General features: G+C 39.6%; 1 protein-coding gene across 1 annotated transcript in view; it reads right to left on the reverse strand.

Moving 5' to 3' along the window:
* Nucleotides 1–12,085, reverse strand: part of PPM1H (protein phosphatase, Mg2+/Mn2+ dependent 1H) — a 135,043-nt gene that overhangs the window by 46,913 nt on the left and 76,045 nt on the right. Inside the window, exons 4-5 of the mRNA XM_018552937.1 lie at nt 11,795–11,907; nt 2,487–2,571 (exon numbers count right to left, since the gene is read on the reverse strand). Of these exons, the coding sequence (XP_018408439.1) occupies nt 2,487–2,571; nt 11,795–11,907 (198 nt within the window). The remainder of the gene's footprint in view (nt 1–2,486; nt 2,572–11,794; nt 11,908–12,085) is intronic.

The following is a 12,085-nucleotide window of genomic DNA, read 5'->3' on the forward strand; positions in this document are numbered from 1 at the left end:
CTGATGAGCGGTAAAAACGTTTAAAGTGTCGCCTATGGCCAATTTTGGTTGCCGTCGTTTTCTGCGATGTCGCGGGTGCGCGCAATTTTAAAGCTTGACATGTTTGGTGTCTATTTAACCGACGTGACCTGATCTTTTATATTTGACCAAAAAACTGGGTAATAATAAATGTTTCCTAACATAATGTTACAAAAAACTTTTTTTTTTCAAAATTTTCAATAATTTTTCCTAATTATAATAAAAAATAAAACCCCCAGTGGTGATTAAATACCACCAAAAGAAAGCTCTAGCTGTCCCCAAAAAATGGTATAAAATTCATTTCAGTACAGTGTTGCATGACGGAATAAACGTCAGTCAAAGTATCGCAGCGCTGAATACTGAAAAATGGCCTGGCCAGGAAGGGGGTCTAAACACCTGGTCTTGAAGTGGTTAAATCTGGCCATTAGCATGTATAGACAAATGTGAAGAAAATTAGGCCCCCAGATGCTTAGGTTAAACAGCTGCATTCTCTGGTTTACAGCCAGTTTAGCATAATATACAGTCTTTCAATTCTCTGAGCCATCTGCATAAGTTATAGGGCTTTTGAAGCAAAGTTTTCTTAAACCTGGAGAAGCTTTTCCAGCTTCCTTCGTAGAACACTTATCTGATTTAGAGAAACCATGAGAGATCAGAAGCATCTCTTTCATTACTAAAGGAAACCTTTCCTGAGAGAAAAGGGAAAGCTACCCCTGCTGACTTTTCATTCTGCAAATACTCTATGATATCTGTCATTGCAAACCCCCTTACTTCAGCACTCTGAGCCAGTAACCCAGAACAAGTATACAGATACGGATTTCTTGTTTTACACCTCCAGTCACTGACTGAAAGTACAGAAACCCGTGAGTCAGCAAAACTGCCAGGCAACTAGCATTTTCAGAAGGAACTAAGCAAAGACAAACCCTTTTGTTTACTTTAGGGCTCATACACATGGCCATAAAATGCTGAATTTTTATCCTGAAGAAGTGGCTTGTGCCGTGAAACACGTAGAACTACTTTCTCCAGAACCTGTCATGCACATTGCTTGATGGATATCAACTGCTACTGAAAGGATATGAAATGCTATATGGCGTCATGTATCATAATCGCATAATAATTGATTTTTTAATGTAATTTTAATAAAGGTTTTATACCGTTTTAGATATGTATTGTCTGAGGTACCTTAAAAGTCCGTATGTTTACTAAAATCAAGTGTTTTCTTAAGAATTTATTTTTCTCCATTATTCTAAATCTATTTCTGGCTACAAAGATAAACTTGGGTTGGAATAAATTAATGAGACCACATAACCATATCAAGTGGCTATTGAGGAAGAGTACACATGATCTGACCCATTTTGTATTCTTTACACCCTCCAACAGCTGTAGACCAGCAGCTAACAGTGAGGATCAATGGTTTCTTGGGTTGCTAGGATGTTTAAAAAATATAGGTCACTCACTACTCTAGTATCACACTTAAAGCTCAATTAAAGTCTTCCATTTTTTTTCTCTTTATAGTGCTATTCCCCCATATGCTTATCTGTTTTAAAGTAAAGATCTATGGTGTTATAGTAAACATTGTGCCTAAGCAGTACTCTGAAAATGTACTCTGTCTTTTATTTCTCAACGAACTTTCTGGTGTGCCTAGGCACTTCTACCTGTATTTCTGAAGTGTGAGATCATCTAAGGCACTGCTACCTCTGCCTGTTGGTCCCACCAGATTTGGTAATGTCATTACTGTGTTGCTTGTTGGCGCAAAATGAGCACTGCACACATTTCATTACCTTTGACTCATTCATTCTGTACATCTGCGCTTGTGAAACCTCTCTTGCAGCTTCTTGCAGGTCATTGGGGAAGCAGTTCGGACATGAGGAAACAAAGCACTATTCCTTAACCAAGATGGCCACCTCCACACAGAAACAGAACAAGGCATGACAAGTAAGTAATGAGAAAAGGATATGTTGCAGGGAGCTTATAGGTAATACTTGTGACTAATTATTTGGCATCTGCTTGCCTTTTTTCAGCACATCTTTTAAACTTCAAGTCCTCGGACTGATTTTCATTTAGAAATGATTTGCCTTTTTCTCTAACTGGAAATGTGCTTCCGGCCATCCTGCTCTAGTGCTCTATGCTGGAAAAATCAGCCATGCTCCTCAGCACAGGTGCCCTCACATACAACTATAGTGAGGAGGAGGAGGAGGAGATGTGGTATATCTTCTTATCTTTTTTAGATTATGGCGTGCACTAGGCAGTGCAGTCAAAATCTGCAGCCTAATAGACTGCACGGTCTACAGACCAGCCAATATACACAATGTCATAGCAGCAGTATTCCCTCCTGTGCAACCACATGGAAAGCATTTTCACAGTTAAAAAAATGTAGGTAGATTTATTAGAATATTTTGATACTACTAGCATAATAGTATAACCAGGCTGGAGCTCCCCTTCCATCTTACAGAATATCTGCTCCGACTTACCAGGTACTGCAGCCTTTGGCGCTCTGTTTCTGGAGTGAACTCGGAAGACATTGGAATTATTTCTCCATTTCGGATAATTATAGCCCTAAGAGAGAGCAGAAATTGTTAGATGGATTAATATGGCAAACTATTAATAAATATGTTCTCCCTAAAAATGTTTTAAAAATGACCTAAAGTACCAGCAAGAGGACAGACAAGGTAAACTGTTCTGTACTCGTCATGAGATGCTGAAAACAGAACACTCAGTAAGTAGTCCACTGGCTATTGATTGACCAACAATATCTCAATCCAACAATGGATTTGATTTTTCTCTTCATACATAATGTTTCCTTATAACAGCATGCTAGCTGCACTTTTCTGAAAAAAATCAATACATTGACGGTTGTGTGGAGCAGAATTCAATTACATCTGTTTAATTTATGCCTATGCTATAGCATATGACCTGGATAAAACATTTATCCCGGGCACTAACCAGCAGTCAAAGTAATGGCTACAAATGCCAATATATTCTGGAAATGCATGTGGCAGAGTGCATTAAAGGAGTGTGACCTTCCTTCATATGCATTATCTGGTACTGGTAGGTTGTTCTCAAACACAAGAACGGTTCTTTTTTTGATAAAAGATTACTTGTCATTTATTTAAAAGCTGAAATCCAGCTGAACGCCTAAAAACATAGATAAAATACACATGTGGGATCGGATTTACCTCTCAAAGCATTTGTATTTTGTCCATCCACCTATTTACATAGCCTGGCACAAAGCCCGGCCCTAGCAGCAGACCTCTCTGTGCCTGTACGATATTAGCATGTCCCTTTTGTTAGCAAACAAGCACTGCAGAAACAACTGATTGGCTCCTTGGGCTGCTTTGTCATCTCCCAGTCTAAGCTCAGCTGTACAGGAAAATACAAAAGGTTGATACCAAGTCAAATTCAGGAACTTGCACTGCTTGAATAATAAAAAAAAAAAAAAAGGAGGTATTGCGTGTTTGTTTGCGAGTTCACCTTAAGGGCCCATTCACCCCAGGTTGTTGCAGTAACGAACACATGCGTTGGTGCACTGTGCTGCCATTCATAGTAAATTGCACCATAACTGATCTCATAACTTTATGTGTGCTGAAATGAAGCATTTGGAAATCACTCCTCTCACTCAGAGTTTGTGTACATAGGCATTCCTTAGTTTCTAAATTGCTTCCTCCCCATATAGGTCAATGTAATATGATATGTAGCTTAAACCATCTTAGTAGCAGCTCAGTGGAAGGTTAAACTAAACGCTTAAGTAGTGATACTAAAACATCCAAGACGCAAGTAAATGCAAATCGAAGAATCAAAAGCAGCCTGCATTTGCCTTGATTTAGAGTTGCATGCCCTTAGGATTTATATGGTAGAAGCACCCTTTTGGCAACAGCTAATGTATATTTGAAAATGAAAGATTGATAAAAAGTAAGAGCACCCCTGGATGAAGTGATAGCAGGTGGGAGGGAGTTGATGTGTAAATAATCCACCTTTGCCGTACTAGAGCATTATAATAAGTCAGCAAGGAAAACATTTCCATGCAACCCCAGCCGAAAATGTTGTTGGTAAAGTGCACCTGTTCCCAAAAGATGAATATTAAACTGTTTATATATTCTTATCAAGCAGTAAAAGAGCTTTAAAACAAGCCCTCACTCACCTCTCTGCTCAGCTGCTTTTAGTGTAAAGTTATTCCTTCTCAAAGATCACAACAAATATTTAAGGGCCCATTCACACCATATGCGTTGGGCAGCGTTGCCCACTATGGTCAACACACAGACAAGGCTAATTGTTGTATGTCCTATTAGTTCAAGTCACACCACTGTGCTGCACATATTATTTACAGGTTGTGGATACTATGGCAATGTATAAACAATATGATTCCCCGGCTAGAGCACTGAGTGCGCAGACACTGCCAATCCTGCTTATGAGCACTCATTGCTCTTGGAGTTGCCTGTAGACTACTGTGATATAGGATGTTCATATCCCAGGAGTCTGTGGCCAGTACAGGCTACATCTTTAACATGTTTTTAATGTGTGTTCAGAACATGTAAACAGTTGCATAATCTGGACACAGCTGTGTTCACTTTAATAAGTGATGGAATGAGTAAAGAAAGATCAGAACTTTTGCGTTTTTATGGTGGTCTTTGTCCCCTTGGAGATTTTCCCTCATTTCCTACCCCCCCCCCCAAGGAGATACACTTAAAGTACGGTAGTATTAAACTCTCAAACGTTTTTCAATGATTCATCCAGATCAAACAACTATACATTGCCCAGCAAAGTATTTCTTTATATTAATGCCCAAACATTTACAGTGATGGTATTTCTGAACAGCTCCAACTCTCTCAGCTCAGCTTCCCTGAACTTCCTATCCAGTACAAGATCACAAGGGACAAAGCAGTCTTCAGCAGCTTCCTATCTACTAGTTTAGAGAAGAGGGAGGCAGCGGCATGCAGGCAGCATGGAGGAGCTTGGGAGTGCCTTGCCTTGCTGTGTTTGTGGAAGAAGTGAGACACCGTCACGCCAATTGCAAATCATAAATGTCTGTTTATTGACATAAATGCAGCAATTATGCACTCCGTGCACGGAGTGTATTTATGCTGCATTTACGTCAATAACCAGACGTTTATGATTTGCAATTGGAGTGCCGATGTCTCACTTCTTACTTTGATCGTGACGGTTGCCAGCCGCAGCACCCTATTCTACTACTTGGAGAAAGCGGGTTTGAGTGCTATGGGTTCACTGACTGTATCCTGGGTGTTTGTGGAGACACGTAGCTTTCTGGCACTCACAAATGTTCCTCCATAGGACCCTGCAAGGAAAATGTGCCATCCTAATACAGGATATCAGTACTTGGGGACCAGTTGATTTTGCAGGAAACTAAAACATCAAGAAGCAGCATTCACTGTAAGTGATTTCATCAGCACGTGCAATAGATTAAAAACATTTTGACATTAATATAAATTCCCAACCATTACTCACTCTGTCTAAAAATAAATAAAGAAATCTGGCTAAAACACGTGTTTATTAGCAGAACAAATAATAATAATAAAAAAGCAAAAATAGCAATTATTACATGATAAAGGCTGTTGTACATCTACGTTTATTGTTCAATATATGCAGATTGTGGCTGTGGGCCTTTCTCTCGTAGTAGCACATAACTGTCTGATTGCCGCATGCAGAGTCTGAACTCGTCAATATTCCAAAGACGTCTCAAGCAGAAAGAGCCATTCTCTCTCTCACAGCAGATATCGCTGCTGCTATTATTTTTGAATCACATTTTAACAGCGGCACAGCCAAATTTCTAAATTATGGTCATAATTGTTTTTTCTTGTAATGGATCACTCATTTTTTTCTTATTAAAAATGAAAAACGCGATGTTTCATAAAAGTCTAATTGATGCTTCTAGACCATCCATTAGAACAGCTCAAATGTAATCATTAAAAAATAAAGTATAACCATTACAAACACATGCTGTGCACCAGGAAATAAAAGTCAAAGAGTCACAATACAAAAAAATTTAAACATTTTTCTAAAAACCTAGCATGTGGCCCCAGCATCAATATATGTGGGTTGTAAAGAAAAACCATCAAGGCAATCCTAAAAGTATATGTGAACCTAAACAATGAACTTCCCTTATTTTTTCCCTTTTTGTCTGTCATATATACTATTGAAATTTTATCAACTGATAAATTCCTGTGCTCTTTGCCATTGGTTTGCTATATACAAATAGATAGCCCCTCTGGACTGAACAAAAATAAAAAATAAAAAGTATATAAGATTTCTCCATCCACACTAAACCGTGTGGATGGATAAATCTCCTGCTGCCAGTTATTGTAATCAGCAGACGCTGCTGAATACCCAGACAGCACCTGCATCTGACTGGATTCAGATACTAGATGCAGGCATTCTTCGGCCGAAAATGTTTGGAAAGAAATTGTGGTCCAGAGCGGTGCCAACAGGGCCACCTAAATTTCACCACTCTCCAGCCCTTCGGCAAACAAACTGCCAAAAAGCCATATCTCTGACATGGAAAAAAGCTAAGCAACTCAACTATGCATGAAAACATAGGAACTGGGGTGCAGAACAATGGCAGCAGGTGCTCTGGACTGAGGAATCAAAAGTTGAAATATTTGCCTGTAGCAGGAGGCAGTGTGTTCACCGAAGGGCCGGAGAGTGGTACAATAATAAGTGTCTGTAGGCAACAGTGACGTATGGTGGAGGTTCCTTGCAAGTCTGGGGCTGCATTTCTGCAGGAGAGTGGTACAATAATGAGTTCAAAAAAGAGGGTAACAGTGTTTTACCAGAGAAAACACTGTGAAAGAAGGTTATTAAATTGACCGAGACCTATGATTCATATCAAAATATAAACTTTATTGATTACAAAAATAATGTTTACAAGCCTTAGAGTCGCCAAAAATCCCAAAGAGAAAACGTTGGAGTGTTGGCAGAATATCTGAGGACCAGGAAATTGGAAATCACCACAGATCAAACAACTGCCGGAGAAAGCACCTTACCTTTTGGGACATTCTTGGATCTATAAATGGAAGCTCATAGATACGTCTTAAGAACCGTGGAAGAGCTGTGAGATTAAGTACCCTTACGGAACAAACATACGCTGAAGACAGGACTGTCAAAATTGAAACAGAAACTCACGGACTTAAAAAGACAAGAGGGGTAAGAGACGACGAAAAGTGAGTACGGTAGACAACTATATAATATCAATAGGTCCCGCACTAGTCTCCCCCTTAAATTGACTGTATACCAAGAACAACCATATATGATGAAAAAGAATTTGGAGACCCCTCAGGCATGAATAAATTACCTCCTATATTAATGCTAAGCAGGAACTTTATCATGGAGTAGAAACGGGTATAATATTGAGGATATTCCCACTTCAGGGAACGACCAGGAAATCAAACACTGCCAAGTTTTGGGGGAACGCTTAGTCTGCATGAATGAATGGGAGTATGAGTGTCATGAACAACGTTGTTCTTTTAATAGTAATTTGAGAAGTGAAATAACAGACACCGGAAACATTATTTTTGTAATCAATAAAGTTTATATTTTGATATGAATCATAGGTCTCGGTCAATTTAATAACCTTCTTTCACAGTGTTTTCTCTGGTAAAACACTGTTACCCTCTTTTTTGATCCGATTAATTTTGGTTAAATGACCTTTGAGGACCTATTCAAATGATTAATTAATACTAAAGGGGAAATTTAAGGTATATCAGAACTCCAGGGAACAACCCCTCTTTTCGATTGGTACAATAATGAGTGTCTGCAGGCAACAGTGACGTATGGTGGAGGTTCATTGCAAGTCTGGGGCTGCATTTCTGCCAATGGAGTTGGAGATTTGGTCAGGATCAACGGTGTCCTCAATGCTGAGAAATACAATCAGATACTTATCCATTATGCCATACCATCAAAGAGGCATGCGATTGGCCAAAATGTATTCTGTAGCAACAACCCCAAACATACAGCCAATGTCATTAAGGATCACCTTCAGCATAAAGAAGAACAAGGAGTCCTGGAAGTGATTGTCTGGCCCCCTGAGAGCCCTCATCTCAACATAGAGTCTTGTCCGGGATTAATGAAGAGACAGATTTTACATCCATAAAAGATCTGTTCTTAGTTCTCCAAAATGTTTAGAACAACCTACCTGCCGAGTTCCTTCAAAAACTGTTCTCTTTAATACTCCCATGTTTGGGATAATGTAATACAGAACTGTCTGTTAATAACCTTCAAAATCTAATAAACATTTGACAAAAACTGTGTGCAAGTACCTAGAATCGATGCTGTTTTGAAGGCAAAGTGTTGTCACACCAAATATTGATTTGGATTTCTCTTCTGTTCATTTACTTTCCATTTTGTTCATTGCTAAAAATAAACTATTCACACTTTTTTTTCTGAAAGCATTCTTACTTTACAGCATTTGTCCACATCTGCCTAAAACTTTTGTACAGTACTGTAATATATATATATATTTATAATTTCTTTTTACATGGAAATTCACATTTTTCACCTAAACATCAAACGTCTTTTAAACCCTCTGTTTATACTATGTCAAATTAAACTTTCCTCCCACGTGGCATCTGTCCTTGCTTTTTGCCATATGTTTGCAGCAATGGCATGCTTAGGTACTGCATTCCTGTGTTTGTCTCTTCATTTAAAGGAAATGTAACGACAATAGCAGTCAGTTTACTTACTTTTTACCTAAAGCTGGCCATGCAACTTGCGATTTGATTAAACAATCTAATTTTTACCAAAAACTATGTAGTAAGAATACGTACCTGCCAGGATAAAGGAGCTGGGTAGGTATTTGACCCACCCAAAGTATTAAATAGCTGCATTAGCAAGGGGTAGTAAAGTGGCAGCTTTTCAACATATGGACCACTAAAAAGGTAAGTATATTGCCTCCTCTATTACAGGCCCCCTTGTCTGTAGACGTGACCAGTGTGAAGGTAGGGTCTCTTTAGTGCCTAAACTACATAGGTGATGTTGGGTCACAGGTTGCTTGCAACCGTTCACTTCTACATTAATCGGTAGACAGATGCAGGTAATCATAGTTGTCTGTGATTAAATACAATCAGTTGACTTCACAGAAAAATAAGCATTTCCTCATCCTTCACTCCTTCATCATCCGGTGTGCAGGGCAATACAGTAGTGGAACCGGTGTGCAGGGCGGTACAGTAGTGGAACCGGTGTGCAGGGCGGTACAGTAGTGGAACCGGTGTGCAGGGCGGTACAGTAGTGGAACCGGTGTGTAGGGCGGTACAGTAGTGGAACTGATGTGCAGGGAGGGTACAGTAGTGGAACTGATGTGCAGGGAGGGTACAGTAGTGGAACTGATGTGCAGGGAGGGTACAGTAGTGGAACTGATGTGCAGGGCGGTACAGTAGTGGAACCGGTGTGCAGGGCGGTACAGTAGTGGAACCGGTGTGCAGGGCGGTACAGTAGTGGAACCGGTGTGCAGGGCGGTACAGTAGTGGAACCGGTGTGCAGGGCGGTACAGTAGTGGAACCGGTGTGCAGGGCGGTACAGTAGTGGAACCGGTGTGCAGGGCGGTACAGTAGTGAAACCGGTGTGCAGGGCGGTACAGTAGTGGAACCGGTGTGCAGGGAGGGTACAGTATTGGAACTGATGTGCAGGGAGGGTACAGTAGTGGAACCGATATGCAGGGAGGGTACAGTAGTGGAACTGATGTGTACACGGGCTTGGTCTGTTGGAAGCTAAATGAAATGAACAAATGTTTTCGTTGCTCAACTATGTATCTCTTTAGCTACCTATATGGTCATATGCAGGTTGTGTACTGCTGGCTCCTTGTGATGGGTGAGAATTGTCTGGGCCTTCTCTATAATATTCCTTTTCACATGATCCCCAGCGGCAACATAGAAGGTTATGTAGGGAGGTGAAGGGCAGAGGAGCTGGTCCAGCACAGACAGATGAAAGGGCCATCAAGTGGCAGGAGGGAGGGGGAACTGTGTCTGTGCTATGGAATCGACTCTTCCGGGAACAGTCAAATCCCATAACAAGTCCAAAGGCACATTGCAGGTGAATTAAAAAAAAGTAATTTATGGAAAGGAAAAAATGTTGCAAGGAAGCATTTAAAATTATTGATTTTTCTGTGCTTTTACCTGCAATTTGTAGGTTTGCCTTTTGTTTCTATAATATTATGACTTTGTAGGTTAGAGGGGACAGGGCTGTTTTAATTAACTAAATGTATTTTGAATGAATTTAGATCAGTCAATGGGTCTTTTTTATAAAGGATGTTTTTCTGTGGTATGCCAAGCCCACCAAGCCCATGTACACAAGTTTCAGGTAAAGGGAATTACCGTTCTGAACAAGCCTGGACAGAGGTAGCAGCACTCTGACTTATTAATATGTTTTGAGAATTGCCAACCGCATACTTGCAAACGATATGCTTCCTTGTCAGGTTCATGTTTTTGCTGTGTTAAATAATAGAGTATTCCTCACCTGGCAAATAACGGAGTCTGTACTATTTATATGGACATCCTGCTTACCAAGAACCCCTAATACTTACATATCACAGCTTTTTTTTTTTTTAGCAAACTTGGCTTCTAAATGCACGTGGTGCACTCAAATGCAATAGAGGTTATTGAATAAAGACAATGGTAGAGGTAATGACAGTACTTTCCTCATTGGAATGCAAGCAATAGGCAGCAGCAGATGTAAGACTAAATTAGTAGTCATCCAACACATTCATTTACATGACACAAAGCTGGGCTAGTTGTCAGCTTTACAGATACGCAGTTGCTAAATCTTTCACACTTAGCAGAGCTGCAGCCTTTAGCTTACAACTAGGAGACAAGTAAAAAGTGACCTCACTGATGGACTATGGGAAGTGACAATGTATGACAATTTTCTATAATTAAGAAAATGTATTCTAGAACACTTGGCGGTGATTTCACATCTTGTCTGTCAACGGCTCACATAAAGCAATGATATTGCTGCAATGTTGTACTTCAATGGTTACCTTTCAACACTCGAGCTGGAGAAGAATGTAAGTGCTTGTATACTTTGATTTAAAAAAAATCATGTACAGATCCAAGATATCTGCTATGCATCGGATTGCCTAGGGTCACTGAACTAGGATACTATAAACTGCTGGCAAATTACTTTCTCTTACTGAGCTGCAGGAATCTATAGAAGCTTTCTAATGTCCCGCTTCACAGTGACTGTCATTATGGGAAATGTCACAAATACAGCTGCTTATGACAGTTTCTGTGCTAAAAGGAGTCAATGACTACTCGATGACTAGGAAACTATACGTGTAGATTATTATACATTGCACAGTATTTAAGGAGGCTTTCAATTTTATCTACAGATTTATACAGCGCACCCCTTAAACCTCTGGATGGTTAAAGGAAAACTCCAATTTTGTTAAATGTTAAAATTAAAGTGACACCTAACTCAAGAGTTAAATCTTAAAAATGCATTAACTAATAACAGTACTGGGCCTTATTTGTGTATCAAACTGTAGAGCCTCAAATCATCTCTGAATTTGTGCCAACATTGTCCTTCCTTCTGGAGGGTGGCTACTTTTGTCCCCTTCAGAGATTTGATGATCTGCAGAGTGATACACAAATAAGGTACATTTTTGTTAATGAATGCATTTTCTAGGTAGAACTCAAATTTAGTGTCACTTTAGTGAACAAGCAAGAACATCTATTACCATTAGTAGTTAAAAACATGATAGTGGGAAGATGTGACAGTGCAGAATAGAGATTATACTTCTCATGAGGACAAGAGCAGAAAATATAAAACAAAATATTACCTGCTGTCACCAGCATTGGCTACATAGATTTTCCCCAGTAAGTAGACAACGACAAGAGACGTACAGCCTCCAGATATATTGTAAGAACTTCTCTCTCGCTCAATTTGCAGATCCTGAGGGAAGCAGTGAAAAAGAAACAACAAAATCAGGTGCTGTATGTTTCGAGAAAAAAAAAATGCTAACTTACGCTTGATTTTAAAGAGCTGAGTTTACTGTAAAATACAAATATGTGGCAAGCCATTCTGCACAGAGTTGTAATTTAGGATGTAGTATGGAAAGTGGTTATAGAAA

The sequence above is a fragment of the Nanorana parkeri genome, unplaced genomic scaffold (assembly GCF_000935625.1).
Source record: "Nanorana parkeri isolate BGI_ZX_2015 unplaced genomic scaffold, ASM93562v1 scaffold101, whole genome shotgun sequence".
Classification (NCBI taxonomy): Eukaryota; Metazoa; Chordata; class Amphibia; order Anura; family Dicroglossidae; genus Nanorana; species Nanorana parkeri.